The 18,941-nt window shown below is 47.1% G+C and overlaps 1 protein-coding gene and 1 long non-coding RNA gene across 3 annotated transcripts; one reads left to right on the forward strand and one right to left on the reverse strand.

Annotated features, from left to right (window-relative positions):
• Positions 1–2,453: 2,453 nt before the first annotated feature.
• On the reverse strand, positions 2,454–5,516 carry LOC138167076 (uncharacterized). Its single transcript, XR_011169803.1, has 2 exons — positions 5,377–5,516; positions 2,454–3,328 (listed from the first exon to the last, which is right to left on the reverse strand). It is a non-coding gene; the product is annotated as an uncharacterized lncRNA (long non-coding RNA).
• MON1A (MON1 homolog A, secretory trafficking associated) lies at positions 5,317–17,952 on the forward strand. Of its 2 annotated transcripts, none has more exons than XM_069095685.1 (6): positions 5,317–5,638; positions 9,094–9,234; positions 12,057–12,545; positions 13,808–14,573; positions 17,216–17,363; positions 17,662–17,952. In XM_069095685.1, exons 2-6 carry the CDS (start codon positions 9,108–9,110, stop codon positions 17,800–17,802), a joined length of 1,671 nt encoding a protein of 556 aa, XP_068951786.1. In that variant the 5' UTR covers positions 5,317–5,638; positions 9,094–9,107; the 3' UTR covers positions 17,803–17,952. The 2 variants fall into 2 exon arrangements, with proteins under 2 accessions (XP_068951786.1, XP_068951787.1); XM_069095686.1 differs by having other exon boundaries at positions 5,321–5,470.
• The last annotated feature ends 989 nt before the right edge of the window (positions 17,953–18,941 follow it).

Raw genomic sequence — 18,941 nt, forward strand, 5'->3', positions numbered from 1 at the left:
CACCACTGTTCCATTTGGGTGGCTTTGGGAGAGAAGTGCAGCAGAGAGGGGCCAGCAGTGGCCTGCCCATCAGCTTCTGTGTCTCAGTGTTCAGCTCCCTCGCCTCTAGTCTCACAATCCAGCTGCTATCCTGTCTCCTCCCTCAACTGAATGCTGGTGTAACCGTTGCTACCACAGCCCAGTAGGCCTTGTCGATGTCACTGTGCTCAGCTCAATCCTACTTCTAATGCACCCACACTGCTCAACATTTGCAAGAGTCTCCTTTAGATAGATGCAGGTAGAAAAAAAAGTGCTATCTGTCCAGGGCTATTTCTCCCAGAAACTCCTTTAGCTAAACTCTGAAGGGGCCTCTAGGTGGCACCATAGTGCACAGAGCACAGGCCTGGAGTCAGGAAGACTGTGTGACTTTGGGCAAGTCACTTAACTCTGTCTCAGTTTCCTCATCAGTAAAATGAATTGGAAAAGGAAATGGCAAACCACTCCAGGGTCTTTACCAAGAAAATGTCAAATGGGTTAAGGAAGAGTTGGACAAGATTGAAAACAACTGAACAACAATGACTAAAGCTCTGAAATCTTTTCCCTGCCTCTATGGCTTTCTAGTGTCCTCCATTCTAAGTTAAAGTCTAAGGGCATGCACTAATTTCCATCATAATCCATAGTTCTCTTGGCTCACTTTTGTGCCTTTTCCATAGGATTTTTATCTCTAGTTTTCTTTTCTTAGAATGACCCAATCACATATAGATTAATGTGCATATTTTTAAAGCAACCACTCCGAAGTAATTGAAATCACCCTAGCTGAAATTCCCTACCTTATTTTCTGCACTCTGCCAATTGGTTGAAACATATTAAAAATCTTGTTTTCAGTTTTTCTAGAAATATCATGAAATATTATTTTTCTATTCTAAAAATCCTTTTCAGACTTGGCTCCTTTGGAAAGTGGAATAGATTGAAGATAAAAAGACTTTCTTACTTGCCTCTTCAATGGATGGGAGAGGGGCTAGAGAAAGGTAGAGAATATGTAAGAACATATTAAAAATGAATGCTAACAAATAAATAAAAAAATTTGAAGGACTTTATTACAGAAAGACTAAGCATGGGAGTCCCACAGAATTCTGCCCAAGGACCTTTTCTTTTCTGCCTTTGTTCTATTTCACTGATGATCATGTCAGCTCATGAGGACTCAATTATCATATCTATTCTAAGGATTCTCAAATTGTTCAAGCCTAACCTCTCTGCTGATCTTCAGTCTTGCATCTCCAATTGCCTAATAGATATCTCTAATTGCATGTTCTGTGGACATCTTAAACTCACCAAGTCCAAAACTGAACTCTTATCTTTCTCCCTAAACCTGTTCCTCTTCCAGACTCCCTATTACTGTAGAGGGTACCACCATCTCCCCAGTACCCCAGGCTCCATCCTTAGTTCTTCACCATATCCCACTTTCCATATCCAATCTGTTGCCAAGGCCTGTCAATTTTACCTTTGCAACATTTTGGGGTTTTGTTTTGTTTTGGGTTTTTTTTGCTTTTTGGAGGGGGGAAGGCAGGACAATTGGGGTTAAGTTACTTGCCCAATGTCACACGGCCAGTAAGTATTGTGTCTGAGGCCAGATTTGAACTCAGGTCCTCCTGACTCCAGGGTCAGTGCTCTATTCACTGTGTCACCTAGCCACCTCTGCAACATATCTTGAATATGGCCCTTTCTCTCCTCTGATACTGCTATCCTTATAGTACAGGCCCTTATCTCCTCATGCCTGGACTATTGCAATAGCTGCTGATGGGTCTGCCTGCCTCAAGTCTCTACCCTCCCCAGTCCATCCTCCATTCCTTTGCTAACGTGATTTTCCTAAAGCTCAGGTCCAACTATGTCACTTTCCTACTCAGTGAAGTCACCTCCAGGATCAAATATAAAATCCTGTTTGTTTATTCAGAGTCCTTCACAACCTAGGCTTACCCTACCTTTCCAGTCTTCTTCCACCTTACTCCCTGCCATAAATTCTTCAATCCAGTGACACTGGCCTCTTTGTTGTTTTAAACAAGACATTTCTTGGCATTTTTACTGGCTGTCCCACATGTCTGGAGTGCTCTCCTTCCTCATCTCCCATGTCCTGGCTTCACTATCTTCAAGTTACAGCTAAAATCTCACCTTCTACAGGAAGATCTTCCCAATCTGTCTTAATTCTAGTGCAGGGGTGGGGAACCTGCAGCCTCGAGGCCATATGTGGCCTTCTAGATTCTTGGGTTTGGCCTTTTTTGTTTGCTTTTTGAAGGGGCAATTGGGGTTTAGTGACTTGCCCAAAGTCACACGGCTAGTTAAGTGTTAAGTCTCTGATGCCACATTTGAACTCAGGTCCTCCTGACTCCATGTAGCAGCAAGCACCCCAAGCACGTCCTCAGGGTTTGCTGCCCATACAGGTTCTTGGATCTGCTTTGATAAAGGAAAGCAACTCAAAATGGGTTAACAAGCTTACTTTAATCAGTCAGACATATATCATTTACCTTGTTCAGGGGAAAAGGTCAGCACCCCGAACTTCAAAATACACAGGCAGAATTATCAAGACAGAAACAGATCAAGCAGACAGATTTCCAAACTGTCCAACCATTACATCCATACCCAGTCAACATCTGGGTTTCCACATCTGGGTTTTTCAAAGCCAGGGGGGGCCCTGGACAACGGGCTTCCCAGAATACAGATCAAATCACAGAACACTTCTCAAAGTGAGCCCCCAAAACAAAGCTACACATCAGGGCTTATATAGCCTTCTCCTGGCTCAGAGAATGTAACAACCTTATTGACTCACTGGCCAATCAAGAAGTATCTACTGAAAAAACAAGCCTCCCACCCCAGGCTTCAGGTGCACTTTAGACTAGGGGCAGGGAAGATCTTCCAAATTTGCATTCCCATTACACTCCAGGGCTGGTACTCTATTCACTGCGCCACCTAGCCGCCCCTGGGTATGGCCTTTTGACTGGATCCAACATGGGATTCAGTCCAAGGGACACACTTGAGGACCTAGAGGGCGACAGGTGGGTTACCCACCCCTATTCTAGTGCTTTCTCCCATTGGTTGTTTCCCCTATTAGATCATGACCTCCTAAAGGGAAAGGCTGTTTTTTGTCTTTCTTTGTGTAGCCTCAGGATCAAAACCCATTGATTTGGGACTCTGCCCTCCCTGACATAGTGGTGTTGGCCAGGATGGAAGAGTTCCTCCAGTCCCCTTCAGTCTTCTTTGGGATTCTTCAAGCATCAAGTTGTTTCAGGTGCTTCCAGTTTCTAGAGGGACCCGATGGATGATGGAAAATGGAAGACGCCAACCTCCCTTCAGGTTGCTGAAGGAAAAAATTTTAGGAAGACATGGGAGGATTTGGCAGTCTCTACCAGGTCCCCATCTCCAGCTTGCTACACTAGAGACTTTGGGGAACTTCCCCTTGGGTGAGATCTGGGACTCTCGCTATTGTAAAAGTCCCTCTCCATATGTTAAATATGTATTTTAACATATAACCTTGCTCCCAATGGAAGAGCTACATTATTCTGTATTGTCTGGCATATATTCTTCTCTATATACTTTATCTGTTTTGCTATTCAATTTGGATAAATGTGTTTTCTTAGCTAAGTGCTAAGTATATTCATTATGGAACTGACATTTTGTGGAAAAATGATCAAACTTTGGATATAAAGCTGGGGTCCTCCCTCCCACCCAGACATAGGGATCATTAGTTGGATTGAACCTAATCACATATCCCTTAGACTAGAAATATGTAAGGGAACAGATACAATTCTACCTGGTAGAATTTCTGAGGGAAGCAGAGTGCCCTCTGGTCCCATTCAGATAGGGTTAAGATACAGAATAAGGGAAAGAGAAGGGGAATTCTCAGGGAAGGAATTGAATAACAACTATTATTCTTCAATGTTAACTCCAATTTTTTTTTTTTGCTTTTTGGAGGGCAATTAGGGTTAAGTGACTTGCCCACGGTCACTGGGCTAGTTTTTGTGTTAAGTGTCTGAGGTCAAATTTGAACTCAGGTCCTCTTGACTCCAGGGCCAGTGCTCTATTCACTGTGCCACTTAGTTGCCCCTCCCCCCCACCATATTTTAACACATAACCTCTTTGTTATTTTTATTGTTGCTCAGTTGGGTCCTACTGTTCATTTGGGGTTTTCTCCACAAAAGTACTGGAATGGTTCACCATTTCCTTCTCTAGCTCATTTTACAGATGAGGAAACTCAGCCAAACAGCTAGTAAATGTCTGAGGCCAGATTTGAACTCTGAAAGATGAGTATCCCTGACTCTAGGCCCCACACTCTACTAGTTGACCCACATTAGATAAATGCTAGCAATTAAGTGTGAAATGATGTGGAGGGCTGGTCTATCTGATCACAAGGTTTCCTTCTGGTTCTAGATTCTATGACATTCTAAATTCCTGCCTCTGCTTTCCCTTCTGCAAAATGGAACGGAGGTTAAAGGGGAAAAGGGAGGTTTGATCGTTGTATTATAGATGTGCTATAACTATATATATATATGTTATTATTATATATTGTATATATATAATATATATTATATATATAATCTATAACTATAGATTATAGATATAGAAAAATGTATACTATCTTTTGGTTTTACATTGCCTTTATATATCACACTACCTGCGTGACCCTGGGTAAGTTACTTAACCCTGTTTGCCTCAGTTCTTCTTCTGTAAAATGATCTGAAGAAGGAAATGGCAAACCACCCCAGCATCTTTGTCAAGAAAGCCCCAAATAGGGACACCAAGAGTCAGACAGGAAGGGGCATTTAGGTGGCACAGGGAATAGAGGGCTGGGCCTGACTTATCTTCCTAAGTCCAAATCAGGCCTCAGACACTTACTAGCTATGTGACCCTGGGCAAGTCACTTAGCCTGTTTGCCTCAGTTTCCTCATCTGTAAAATGAGCTGGAGAAGGAAATGGCAAACCAGTCCAGTATCTTTGCCCAGAAAACCCTAAATGGGGTCATGAAGAGTGGAACAAGACGGAAATATCTGAAGAACAACAAAAGCCACAATGCTAGCACGTAGCAGAACTGGATACAAATCCTCAAACTCGAGAGTGCTTGTCATTTAAACCATAAGGGTTTGCCCAACCCCCACAGGGCCAGGCCTTGGCAGAGCCTGGAGTAGGAGCCAGGTCTCTGATGCTCAAGAAGTGCTGTTTCCAGGAGCTGGCCTGGCGGTTCTTAGAAGAGGGCTGAGCGGCCAGCCAGGTAGGAGCCTTCTTCCCCTAGGCCACGCCCCTGAACCCTGAGAGAGGCTGCTGGGGACTGCAAGGCCTTGAGCAGCTCTTAGACTACAATTCCCATAATGCAAGCTGAGGGAAGGTTGGGCCAAGTCGCTGGAAACTGACCTTTGGGAGGAGAAGTGGTTTAGCACTGTTTTCCTGGCTGGGCTGGAGATGAACAGGATGGTCGGAGCTGCAGCAGTTCCAGTGGTGGCCAGAGGTCAGCAGTTAGGCAGCCACCATGGTCAGGGGCTGGGGGAGTGAGGAGTGCTGGGGCCTGGCATCCCTCGATCAATAAGTGGGCCCTGTCTGGGCCCCTCCAGCTTCCGGGGAATCTGGCTAAGGGCAGTGCTTTACCTGCCTGCCCCCTTCTTGGAGCAGAAGCCAGGTGGGTGTGCCTGCTCCTGTTTGTGGGCTATGGGAGTGGGGGAGGGGCAGGCAGGGGCTGCCGCTGGACTCACCATCCTCCGGATCCATGGGCCTGCAGGGCAATTCTGGTCGGGGGAGGGGATGAGGCACACACCTGCCTGACCAGGTGGGGGCTTCCGGGCCCTCCCCAAGATGAACAGCTCACCCAAACTGACGATCCAAGGATCAATCTTTGACCCGGTTTAGGATTGGGGGGTTCTGGCTTCTCACAAAGGTGGGAATCATAGGATTTAGAACTGGAAGGGACTTTAGAGGTCATTTCTACACCAACCCCTTCATTTTATAGATGCGGAAATTAAGGTTTGTAAGAGGAAGTGACTTGCTCAAGGTCACACACATAACAAGTAGGAGAGTGAACATCTGAGCTCAGGTCATTCAAACTTCATGTTGTTTTCTTTGTGGAGAAGGAAATGGCAAACCACTCCAGTATCTCTACCAAGGAAACCCTATATCCAGGGCAATTTCCAGCAGTGCCCAGCATGGCATGCATCTTCAGACCCTCTACCCCTACCCCCTCCCCCCCCAACCACAGTCCTCTTACAAGAATAGGGGGAAAGCACTGGGACATAGGGGCTACCTTGACTCCCAGGAATACCAGAATGCCCTGGAATCCATCTGAAAGCCAGCTCCCTTTGTCAATGAAGGGAGTGGTCCTCCCAGAGAAGGAGGCAGGGCCCCAGTGATGAGGATGTGCCGACTTGTCCGTACAGACTCCCTGCAGCCCAGCCCTAGGCCTTACCTGAGCCCCTGGAGGCCACCCCGCCCTACTCCACCTTTTTTGTACACATTCACCCTCCAGCAGCTCCCCAGCCAAGCCACCCTTCCAGTTAGTCTGGGACTGGCCTCTTCCCCCATTCCTCACTAAAGATTACTTTCCTCTTTTACAGAATGAGGTAGCTGGACTAGATTATCTCTAGGTTTACTTCTAATACTAAAAGTTGATGTTTTTTGGGAAGCCCACACTGAGGCCCTACATCATCTTTTTTGTGAGGTCCTATACTGTAACACTCCTTCTAACAAAAAAGGATATGTTCTGGAAACTTTGTTGCCAGAGACAGAAAGAACATGGGGAGGGGTACATCCTGAACTGTGAGGACACTCCTTTGTGCCCTGGCAGTGCACTGTTTCCCTCTCTTCTGAGGATGGGTTGGATTAAATGACATTCAAGGTTCCTCCTCAATCAGGGCTTTGGGGAGTCTGGGAGTAGAGCCCCAAAACCGGAAGGTATATGTGTATAGTGGTGTAGAAGAGCAGGGGGGGGGTGTCTCTACATTCTCACTAGGCTAGAAATACTTCCTGAAAGTGACTAGAGGGAACTCAACTCATGATTATGAAGAGACTGGCCAAGTAATCTATTGAGTAGCATGAGGAGTGGGGAAGGAAGGAGTAAATGGAGGGAAGGAGTGGTGCAGGAAAGCACTGAGCTCCCCCAGAAGAGAGTTAGCCTTGAAGCCATCTGCCCACCCTCTGAGCCATCTGGCAGGACCCAGTGAGAACTCCAACCCTTGAACCTCAGAAGGGCTTTACCCTCAGGGATTTTATTTCTTTGTTGTGGCTGGGGCTGGATTCTCTCTCTCTCTCTCTCTCTCTCTCTCCCCCTCCCTCTCTCCCTCCCCCCCCCCCTTCCTTGCCTCCCTCCCTCTCACTTTCCCCCTTCCACCCACCCCCAGTCTCTCATTAACTGTTTATTCATGTAGAAGTGTATCTGTTCTTGGAAAGAACCTGTTCCTAGCCTCTGCTTAGGGGGGTCAACAATTCAATTCCACTTAACAAATAAACATACAGTGAAATGGTCCCTATCTACTGCCCCTTCAGAGAATTAATGACAGTGGCTGTAAGTAGTATGAGATGGAGTGGTAGCACTTTGTGAAAGGGGAAAGCTTCTTGGAGGAGGTAGCATTTGAACTAGGTCTTTTTTTTTTAGTTTATCTTATTTCTATATATATCTTTTGATTTTACATCTCATTTATTTTTCATCTATATCCTTCCTTACTATGCAAGAATAGGATGGGGAAGATATAGGTAAAAAAGAACCAATAGCTTTTTTTTTTTTTACTGAGTCTAGTGTGCTATCTCTTGTAATAAATATTTTTAAAGAATTAAGGAGGGAGCAAATAGGTGGTACAGTGAATAGAGCACCGGCCTTGGAGTCAGGAGGACCTGAGTTCAAATGCGGCCTCAGACACTTAACACACACACACACACACACGCACACACACTCTAGCTGTGTGACCTTGGGCAAGTCACTTAATCCCAATTGCCCTCCAAAAAAGCAAAAAAAAGAAAAAAAAGAATTAAGGAGAAAACTCCCAATACATTGACTACGATTGATAGCCAATGTAATTCCAGGCCCATAGTCACCATGTCTACAATGAAGAGAAAGTAGTTTGAAGTGGACATTGAAGGACCAATAGGTTCAACAAATAGAGATAGAGTGAGGATGGACATTCCAAAAATAAGGAAAGGGAAAAGAGTGTCTGATGGGTTTCTTGGTAGGGTTTTCCAGGCAACTCATCCCAGTAGCCCTGTGAGGGGGAAAGATTAGGTCTCAGGCTCTCCTGATGCTCCAGGCATCCTCCTACCTGTGGCATTCTAGAACGGAGATGGGCATCTTTCATGCGATCAATTTTTAACAAGCAGGTTAGTAATAAGTAGATTTCATGTTGGGTAGCACTTCCTCTGCCTTGTCAAATAAAACTTGCATATTAATTTCTCCCTCTCTTGAACAATAAACAATGAATAATCTAGAAAGGGCAAACCACTCTAGTGTCTTTGCCAAGAAAACCACATATGGGGGGGGGGTCACAAAGAGTTGGACATGGCTAAAAAACCACTAAACAACAACTCTTGAACAAAGCTTGTTGTACTATGAGTATTTTATTTTATCGGTGATTAGCTCTAGATTATCTGCTCTAGTTGTGGGAAATAGAGGCATGGAATAGACAAATGTACATTTGGGGGGGGGGGGAAGCTGAGAGGGACCTTAGAATACAGAACAGCAAAGCTAGAGGGCCTTTAGAACCCAAATTATCAGAGTTTAAGAGGGCTCTTAGAACATAGCACATAGAATATCAGAGTTGAAAGGGACTTTAGAATATAGAATGTCATGGCTAGAATTTCCCTTACGACATAAAATGTCAGAGCTTGAAGAAACTTTGGAACATAGAAGGTCAGAACTGGGAGAGCCTTAGAGATCAGGTCTACTCACCTCATTTTATCAATGAGACTGAGACCCTGAGAAGGGATGGATCACACAGTGAGTAAGTGGAAGGGCTTAGACCGGAGCCCAGGTCTCCTGACCATAAGTCTAGGCCTCATTGGACCACACAACAGAGTATCATCTCTACAACTCCAATTAAACTATCTCCCAGCAGTCTTCTGATGGTTCTTTCTCTTGTTGGTTTGTGGGAACAGGTTAAAGCAGGGATATGGCTGCTGATGTACATAAGAAGAAAAGCTGGGAAACCACCAATGGTACCTTGGTCCCCTCCGATGGACAGAGCTCAGAGCGGTCAGAGAGCCCGACTCCAGGACTGGCCCAGGGAACAGAACCAGGTAAGGCAGAGGCAAGGTTGACCTGCCCGCAGATGGCTAGCTGCCATCAGTGAGAGCCCAAGAGATGGTTCTCTGGGAGATGCTCATTAAAACCAGTTCCTCCTGTGACTTTTCAGCTCTATGCAGGGAATAGAGCCTTGAAATAATCATAGTTTTTTATAATATTAGCTAATGTTTATATTGCATATTTAAAAAAAGGTTTTCTTTCCTTTGGTTTTTATAACTATCCAGTGAGGGAGGTAATGTGAGTATAGTTATTTCCACCTTGTAGAGATAGAAACAGAGGTTCAGAGATGTGAATCATTTGGCCAGAGTCCCCCAGCTAGTAAGAGAACAAGCTGGCATCCAAACTCATGTCTTCTGCCTCCAAGGTCCTTGGCCCTTTGCATTGAATTGTGATGTTTCTCATTCTGAGGGGAAGGGAAGTACTCAGGGCCAGACCTCATCAGTTTCCTTCTCCCAACTCTTCCTTTGCTATCCTCACAATACAGAAGCAACTTCAGGGTCACCAGGTAACCTCTAGATTTGCCTAGAGGAAGCAGGGCACACAGGCATTCTATGTCAGATTTTGGACCTGAAGAAAGCCAGGGTTCCAGAGAGCCCCAGCTCAGAACCCCAGGGGCATGCATGTGGTTAATGCCAGCAGCAGGATGGCTTCTTTTCCGGTGGGGGGAGATTTCCTGTAGACCTTAGGGGACCCAGGCATGCCCCACCTCCTCCAATGAAATAACAAATTGATCAGGCACACACAGGGACTTCCCCAGACAGGACTTGGGTGGGGGAGGGGCATCGTGACAGTGGGATGAAATAGATCATTCTCTTTTTGTCTTCTTCACCTACTCCTCTGAGAGAATGAGGCACAGTGGTTTAGGGCAGGTGCCTTGAGTTCATAAAGGGATAGAGAATAGCCATTCCTCTCTTGACATAAAGAAAATTACTTGAATTTTTTACAAATTCACTGCACAAGTACAGAATAGGGGAGGCAGAGCTTAACAATGTTTCACATGAAAAAGATCTGGTGATTTTAGGGGACTGCAAGCTCAATATAGGTCAACAGCTGACAGGGTAGCTAAAAAAGCTAATACAACCTTAGGTAGCATTAACAATAATGATAATAATAGTTCTAATAACAATAAAGCTAGCATTTAGATAGAACTTATTTGCCAAGCACTTTACAAATATTTCATTTGCTTCTCGCAACAATCCTGAGAAGTAAGTGGTATTTATTATTTCTATTTTACAGGTGAGGATACTGAGACAAAAGAGGTTCAGTGACTTGCCCAGGGTCACTCAGCTAGCAAATATCTGAGGTCAGACCCAGTGTTCTATTCACGGTACCACCTTGCTGCCTCAACATAGAGGCAGATGGTTTAAAACAGGGAAGTTTTAGGGTACCCCCATCTTCTGCCTTGGTTAGAGCATATCAGTTCTGGTAAGAGGATTCCAGGATAACGAGGGAACCGAAAACAAAATCATGCTTGAATTGGTTGAAGAACCCTTCGCCTAGAGAAGAGGAGGTGGCCCAGGGAAGACCCCATCAGCTGTCTTGGAGTATCTGAAAGGCTCTCATTTACCAGCTACTTTTATGTCCTGCCTGAGAGGCAATGGATAGAAGTTGTAGACAGACCAATTCTACTTGGTCTGGGGCAGCTAGGTGGTACAGTGAATAGAGCACCGGCCCTTGAATCAGGAGGAGCTGAGTTCAAATGTGGCCTCAGACACTTGACACACTTACTAGCTGTGTGACTTTGGGCAAATCATTTAACCCCAATTGCCTTGCCTTTCCCCCTCCAAAAAAAAAATTCTACTTGGTCTATGAAAAACTTGCTCACCATGAGAACTATTTCAAAGAGGAATTCACTGCATAGTAAGGACCTCACCCCCTCAGGTTTTCAAGTAAAAACTGGATGACCACTTTTGGAGGCTATTGAAGGAGGGATTCTTACTCTACTTCTCGCTAAACTAGATGCCCTCCGAGGTCCCTTCTAGATCTGAGATTCTGTGACCAGGAAAAGTCCTTTTCTATCCTGCCTTGTATCTCAGTTTCACCATGTGTGCAGTGGGGGCAGCAGTATATTTTTAGGATGAGGAGGTGAGCCCTAGAACCCACTAATGGGTCAGCTGCTAGAGAGAACATAGATAAGATAAATTCAGGCCCAAGTCCTGTGTCTTAAGGCCAGCTGTCTTCCTTGCCATCCCCTGAGGCCTGTCAGAGATCATCATGAATTCCATCTGGCCCTTGAGGATGGGGAGAAGGGGGGGATAGAGGATAAACAGTGAATGTTGAGAAGAAATGAATGGATTACTGTTCAGTCATCTCTCAGTTATCCACACTGATGGAGAAGAGCTTACGGCTAATGCCAAAGTGTGGGTGATCAGAGTTATACCCAAGTGGTAGAATGATAAGCTTGGAGCTAGAGGCTTCCTCAGACCTCATTTTACAGTTGAGAAAACCGAGGCCTGTCCAAGGGCACAATGCTAGTAAATAGCAGAGTTGGAACTCAAGCCCAGGGCTTGGGGCTCCTCCCACTATATCATAGTGCCACTTTGGAAAGCGCCACAGATAGGACTGGGTGGGGGTTGGTTGTGGGTTTGTTTGGCAGGGGAAGCACAAAATATCCCCTTTCCTGTCCTTTTTTGGCCATCAACACCTGAGATTCCCTAAGCATAGGCTGATTGATGAGGGGATGAAAAGCTGCACAGAAGCAGCTGTCTGATGAGGGCACCAGTCCTGTGATTGTGGTTAAGCCACAATGTAGATAATGAAGAGTTGACTGAGTGGGGATGACCCCCTCCTAAGAGTCTGGCTTTTTGGTCGGCAGGGGCTGGCCAGGAAGGTGCCATGTTTGTCCACGCTCGTTCTTATGAGGACCTGACAGAGTCTGAGGATGGGGAAGCCACAGGGGGCAATCCTGAGGAAGGAACCAGTGTCCAGCCTCGGGCCACAGCAACAGACATGCGTCAGATCAGCAAGGACTTCAGTGAGCTGAGCACACAGCTGACGGGTGTGGCCCGGGACTTGGAAGAGGAGATGCGCCCAGAGCCTGAGGACTGTCTCGAGTCTTCGGGACCTGGGGAACGGAAGGCCTCAGAGCCCCAAAGGGAAGGAGAGGCTGGGGAGGGGGATGAGGAGGACGCAGCCGAGACATGGCGGCTGCACCAGAAGCACATCTTTGTGCTGAGCGAGGCAGGGAAGCCTGTTTACTCCCGTTACGGCTCAGAGGAGGCGCTATCCAGCACCATGGGGGTCATGGTGGCTTTGGTGTCCTTCCTGGAGGCCGATAAGAATGCCATTCGCTCCATACATGCAGGTAAGGCCTGCCTAGGCGAGGGGATGAGACCCTGTGTGGCTGGGGGAGAGCCCTGTGTGGGAGGGGGGAGCAAGCTGGCCTCTTTCCAGTCCCCTGGGAGATCTCTGGCCAGCCCCCAGGAGGCTGTACCAGGAAGCTTTTTCCTCCCATTTCTCCCTCGTTCCTCTTTGGACACCTTCAGATTAACCCTGTGTGCACAAGTCTGAACTAAGGACGAGTCGGGAAAGGGGGCTGTTCTTGTGGACCCCATATGATAAGGAACATGTAACCCTTGCCTCCAGGAATCCTTCAGGCTAATGGGTAGGCACAAGCCACCCTCAGCAGGTTTCCCTAGTCAGGGAAAAAAATGATCCCAACTCCTGGAACATTCTTTATCTAAAAGATCGAAATGGTCCCTGCCTTCAGGGAGTCCCCAATCTGAATGGGAGACGCAGGGCCTATCCTTAGGAAACCCCAAATCTGAGGTGAGACATAGTCCCCATTCCCAGTCAGTACCTGGTCTTACGGGAAGACAACCTCTGCCCTCAGGGAGCTCCCAGTCGAAGGGGACACCAGGTCACATGCACACAAATGCTTTTAGACCCATAAACAAATTGAAAAAGTAATAAGGAGACACAGAGTTGAGGAGTGAGGTGAGGGCATGGGGGTGGGAGAGTGGGCATTAATCAAGGAATGCTTCTTAGAAAAGAGGAGGGACCATGGATGACAAAGAGCAATGGGAAGGCGTTCAAGGTAAGGAGAAAATCTGGGCAGTCACCAAAGCAGACACTAGGGACCCTGTGGCACGTGGTAGGAAGAAGATAAGCTTCACTGAGGCCAGAGGCTAGCCCCTGGCAAGCCAGGGATCTCTGAGAGCCTTGAAGGTTGGATTGAGAAGCCTTTTACACAACACAGCCAACATTTACTCAATGTCACTTGGATGAGTTCTGTGCTCAGGGCTGGGGTAGATACAAAATGAAAGTGGACATTGTCTTTGCCCTCAAGGAGTTCACAGCCCAGTAGAAAGGTAGCCTATGGCAAGCATATTAGAGGGCCAGAAGAATTCTCTGTGAGGGCTAAATCACGGCTGACCAGGAGGGGGATCAGGGATGACTTCCCAGAGGAGGTGGTTTTTGAGTCGGGCTTTAACAGGTGGGTAGAAATTCGACAGGCAAAGATAGGAAGGGGGGATTTTTTCATGTGGGGGCTACAACAGGCCCTTGAGCAGAAGGAGGCCCTCCCTCTCATCAGACTGATTTTTCTCCTCCTTGTCCGTCTGCCAGATGGCTATAAGGTGGTGTTTGTCCGCCGGAGCCCCCTGGTTCTGGTGGCTGTGGCCCGCACACGCCAGTCGGAGCAGGAGATAGCCCAGGAGCTCTTATACATCTATTACCAGATCCTCAGTCTGCTCACCTGGACCCAGCTCAATCACATTTTCCAACAAAAGCAGAATTATGACCTGCGTCGCCTGCTCTCAGGCTCTGAGCGCATCACCGACAACCTGCTGCAGCTCATGGCCCGGGACCCCAGCTTCCTGATGGGGGCCGCCCGCTGCCTGCCCCTGGCGGCTGGCGTGCGGGATGCTGTGAGCACCAGCCTGCAGCAGGCCCGGGCCAAGAGCCTAGTCTTTTCCATCTTGCTGTCCCGGAACCAGCTGGTGTCTCTGGTGCGGAAGAAGGACCAGTTCCTTCACCCCATCGACCTCCACCTCCTCTTTAACCTCATCAGCTCCTCGTCCTCCTTTCGAGAAGGAGAGGCCTGGACGCCCATCTGCCTCCCCAAATTCAACTCTGGGGGCTTCTTTCATGTGCACATCTCCTACCTGGAGCCAGACACAGACCTGTGCCTGCTCCTGGTCTCCACTGACCGAGAGGACTTCTTCACAGTCTCAGACTGCCGCCGCCGTTTCCAGGAGCGGTTGAAAAAGCGTGGGGCGCACCACATGCTGAGGGAGGCGCTACGCACCCCCTTCTACAGCGTGGCCCAAGTGGGCATCCCAGACCTTCGCCACTTCATCTACAAGTCCAAGAGCTCAGGGCTCTTCACCAGGTGAGAGGGCCCCCTCCCCATCAGATACTGCTAGATCCCTGAAGGCATGGTATAGATGGACTCAGCCACAGACCAGTGCCTTGGGGCTTCCAACAGGCCGGGGTGTTCACTGAGTCCGAGATTGAAGGAAAGGGGACAAGGGCAGGGGGGAGGAGGCAAGCCAGAAGCTAAAGCCTACAGGCCTGTCAGAGGCTGAAGCTGAGGCAGGGCAGGATTGCCCAGGGTTAGTGGAGTATGTGCCCCCTGGGAGAGGAGTGACAAGTCCCATTTCTGTGTCACTTTAAGGTTTGTAAAACACTTTTTTTAAAACAGCCATGAGAGACACGTTGTTTAAGTCAGTATTATTATCCCCATTTTGTAGAATGAAGGAAAAGATACTTGTTAAACTTATTAATGTATAAAGCACTGGAAATATCAATAGAAAATTGAGACAAAGGGGAGAGAATACTCATGGGAGGGTATAGCCATAGCAAAGAAGGCAAGGCCCAGGGGTCCTTAGAGTACAACTGCAGGCCAGACGGTAATGTATAGGAGGTCTACATAGCGTAATGGCCCAGACCGGGGATGGAGACCCTGTGGCCTTCTAGATTGTTGGGTGTGTCCCTTTGACTGATCCAAACTTCATAGAACAACTCCCTTTAATAAAAGGATTTATTCTGTAAAACTTGGACTCAGTCAAAAGGCCATACCCAAGGACCTAAAAGGGCACATGTGGCCTTGAGGCTACAGGTTCCCCACCCCTGGTCCAGACAGTTTAAGTGATACATTCAATGTGACAAAACTAAAAAGTATCAGAACTAGGATTTAAACCATGGTCTCCAGATTCCAAAGAGGGTGGGATTTCCACTATCCTGTACTGCTTTTCTACACTTTTGGCATGTCATACTGTGGGAGGATCTGTTCTAGGCATTCAAGGCCCTGAAGGAGTCCAGACACCTGGGTTTGAATTCTGTCCCCAATGCTTAGTAACTATGTGACTCAATGTATTTTTTTCTTCTCTGAGCTGCCTTGTCTGCAAAATGGAAACAATAGCCCTTGTACTGTCCACCTTACAGGTGGGAGGCAATAGCTTTCTACACCTTTCAAGTGTCCCAGAAATGGCCAGTGACAGTTATTGATGAAGGGGAGAGTGCAGCCCAGCTCGGAGGGATGCTCTGGGCTCCCCACGTCCCCTCGTTCTCCACCACAGCCCCATCATGTACACACATGTGAATATACTTAAACACGCTCACTCTTCTGTCAGAGCTACAAGTTGTATGCTAGCAGCACTTGAGTCTGAGGAGGAGCCTTCTATCTGCAGAGACCCAGGAATACCCACTGCCCCAGTCCCCTTAAGCTAAGAGGAATAAGGAAAGGGCCAGACAGCAAAAGCAAGATCTTCAACGAGGAGGGAGTGGGTAGGGAAAAGAGGAAGGGGGATTGGGGAGTAGTCGTCACCAAGGCAGCTCTTACAGAAGTGCAGGATTTATGATCAGCGTGATCATTAATAGCATTTATATAGTGTTTTAAGGTTTTCAGAGCTCTTTATACCATCTCATTTGATCCCCACAACAACCCTGGGAGGTAAGTGCTGCTACTATCCCCATTTTACAGATGTGAAAATTGAGACCAAGAGAGGCTAAGTGACTTTAACCTCTGAATTAAGTGTCTGAGTAATTCCCTCTAATTCCTTTTGTAAATCTGTCCCACCTGCACAGCCAGACAGGTACTTGGTAAGTATTTGTGAAAATGAGGAGGACCATAAGACTTAGAGCCAGAAGAGACCTCAGAAACCATCTATTCCCAACCCCTCCTTCCGCCATGAGGAAACTGAAGCCCAGACTGGTCTTTAGGCAGCAAGGAACAGAATGTCCTTTGAACACATAGTTTGAAGGCAGAGTGACAGCCTCACCTTCAGGTCGGCCTATTCTGCCATGAGAGTCATGCTCAATGGAGGAAATGTAAATTAATTAATTTGTGCACCTTAAAGTGCTGTGTAAAAGTGAGAGATGTGGTGCTGGTGGTAATCTCTTCTCTTGGGGATCTTACCTTTGGATAGAGGCTAGAGTAGACACACACACAAAATAGCTCCCATCTCTTCAGAAAATAATGGTTAAGGGGCGGCTAGGTGGCGCAGTGAATAGAGCACCGGCTCTGGAGTCAGGAGGACCTGAGTTCAAATCCGGCCTCAGACACAACACAAAAACTAGCCATGTGACCTTGGGCAAGTCACTTAACCCCAACTGCCCTCCAAAAAGCAAAGAAAAAAAAGAATATTACAGTTAAAAAGGCTTTTCCTACAACCCTGTGAAGAAGACAGTACAAGGATGATTATTCCCATTTTAGAGATGAGGAAACTAAGCCCCAGAGAGAAGGGGAGATTTGACCAAGGCCCTACGGTGGGTAAATATCAGGGGGAGAATTTGAATTCAGGTCTTTTGATTTCAGATAATGTTATGTTTTTCCATATACATTTCTTATACACACAGTCAATTATACAAACACTTTGCCTTGTGTAGCCTTTGGCAAGTCACTTAAACCCCCTGCCTCGGTTTCCACATCTGTAAAATGAGGGGGTTGAATTGGATGCATCTGGTCCTATCTAGCTCTGGATCCATGATGCTGTGAGTCTCATGTTTGCCCTCTGTCTGCTTCCTCTCTAGCCCAGAGATCGAGGATCCATATGCAAGTGAGGAGGAACAGGAGCGACTGTTGGGCCTTTATCAGTACCTACACAGCCGTGCCCACAATGCCTCCCACCCCCTCAAAACCATCTACTACACAGGACCCAATGAGAACCTTCTGGCTTTGGTAAGGGGCAGAGGGGAGGAGGTCCCTTCTCTCTCACTGCCTGGAATCCATTTGGTATGCGTCACAAGTCTTGAGGGATTGGGGTGCCAGGGTTAAAGCCCTATGTGTAGGGGGGAGATTGGGGCAGAGGGAGAATGCTGATGGCTGCCCTTGTGGGTGCTGGATTTACAGGACCTGGCTTCCTCATGAGTCTATTTCCCTTCCACCATAACTCAGGAACAGCTTCCCTCTCTCCATTATAGTGGAGTCCCTTCCCCCTAAGGTTTCCAGAGGTGTGACCAGTCCTTCCCTCTCTTAGGTGACAGGAGCCTTTGAGCTGTATATGTGCTACAGTCCCTTGGGTACCAAGGCGTCCGCCATTAGTGCTGTGCACAAACTGATGCGATGGATCCGAAAGGAGGAGGACCGACTATTCATTCTCACTCCTCTGACATACTGATGGACACTGGGGACAATGGGGACCCCCACATCCCCTGGAGGGGCCAGCCTGGTGGGGAGTGCAGAGGGAGGCTGGGAGGGCTGGGGATCTTCTGGGCTTAGGGGGTCAATACCTGGATTTGGTGTTTGCATTAAAGAGTGGATGTCTGAAGCCTTCACTGTCTGCTCCCAGTGCCCACGGGGCTCTCATGGGATCTTGCCACAGGTTGGATCTGCCTTAAAAATGCTCCCTGCACCAGCTCCCCATCATGGAGCCCACCTTGACTTCCCTGCACTGTACACTTCTGTGTTCCATAGCCACTGGGTACATGTGTACCCATACACATCTGCTCACATTAGCCCCGCACCCCTCCTGCAAGCATACCCACATACTAATCCTGAGCTGCATTGAGTCCTCATACATGGGCACACACCTGCTGAGAGCCTTGGGTCCACACTGCAGCCCTTGCCTCCCCCCACCAATGGCACATACCCATACCACCTACAATAAATAGCTATTGAGTTATTAAGCACCTACTATGTATCAGGGAGACAGCAGTGTTTATGTAGATACACACCCCTTACAGTCCACACCATTGTCTGCAAACTAACCAGCTGGTCAAGTCCTGCCCCAGCCTGCTTTTGTAAGGGCATTGAGCTAAGACTGATTCTTATGTTTTTAAGAAATATTTATATTATTTTAAAATAAAGTTTTGTTGTATTACAAATGTAAAAAGCATCCTTGGCTCGCAGGTAAACCCTGGTCTGCACTGTACATCTATACGGACATGTACATGATGACAATGATAGCTTTCTTTTCTCTAATATGTTGAGCCTTACAAAATGCTTTCCCAACAACAGCCCTATGAGGCCAATGATGCACAGGCCCATTTTATAACTAAGGAACCTGAAGATCAGACACGTTGACAGCACAAGGTCACCCAGCTAATAAATATGACAGCCAATGCTGAAACCCAGGACTTTTTCCCCAATACCACACCATATCAATAACTTTAGACTGCAGTAAGACTTTTGGGATGCCTTGTGTGTGTATGTGTGCATGTGTGTGTAATATATATATATGTGTGTGTGTATAAAATATATTTAATACGATAATATATATTTAATGTGTTTATATATACACATATATAGAGATGTGTA

The sequence above is a fragment of the Petaurus breviceps genome, unplaced genomic scaffold (assembly GCF_028583685.1).
Source record: "Petaurus breviceps papuanus isolate PSGF00001 unplaced genomic scaffold, PetGlider_PUasm1.0 227, whole genome shotgun sequence".
In the NCBI taxonomy this organism is placed as follows: Eukaryota; Metazoa; Chordata; class Mammalia; order Diprotodontia; family Petauridae; genus Petaurus; species Petaurus breviceps.

Bases quoted from the DNA above. Each gene is read 5' to 3' on its own strand.
- MON1A (XM_069095685.1), top strand. From the start codon at position 9,108: ATGGCTGCTGATGTACATAAGAAGAAAAGCTGGGAAACCACCAATGGT. The intron at 14,574-17,215 runs GTGAGAGGGCCC...CTTCCTCTCTAG, and splicing joins AGCTCAGGGCTCTTCACCAG to CCCAGAGATCGAGGATCCAT. The intron at 17,364-17,661 runs GTAAGGGGCAGA...TCCCTCTCTTAG, and splicing joins ATGAGAACCTTCTGGCTTTG to GTGACAGGAGCCTTTGAGCT.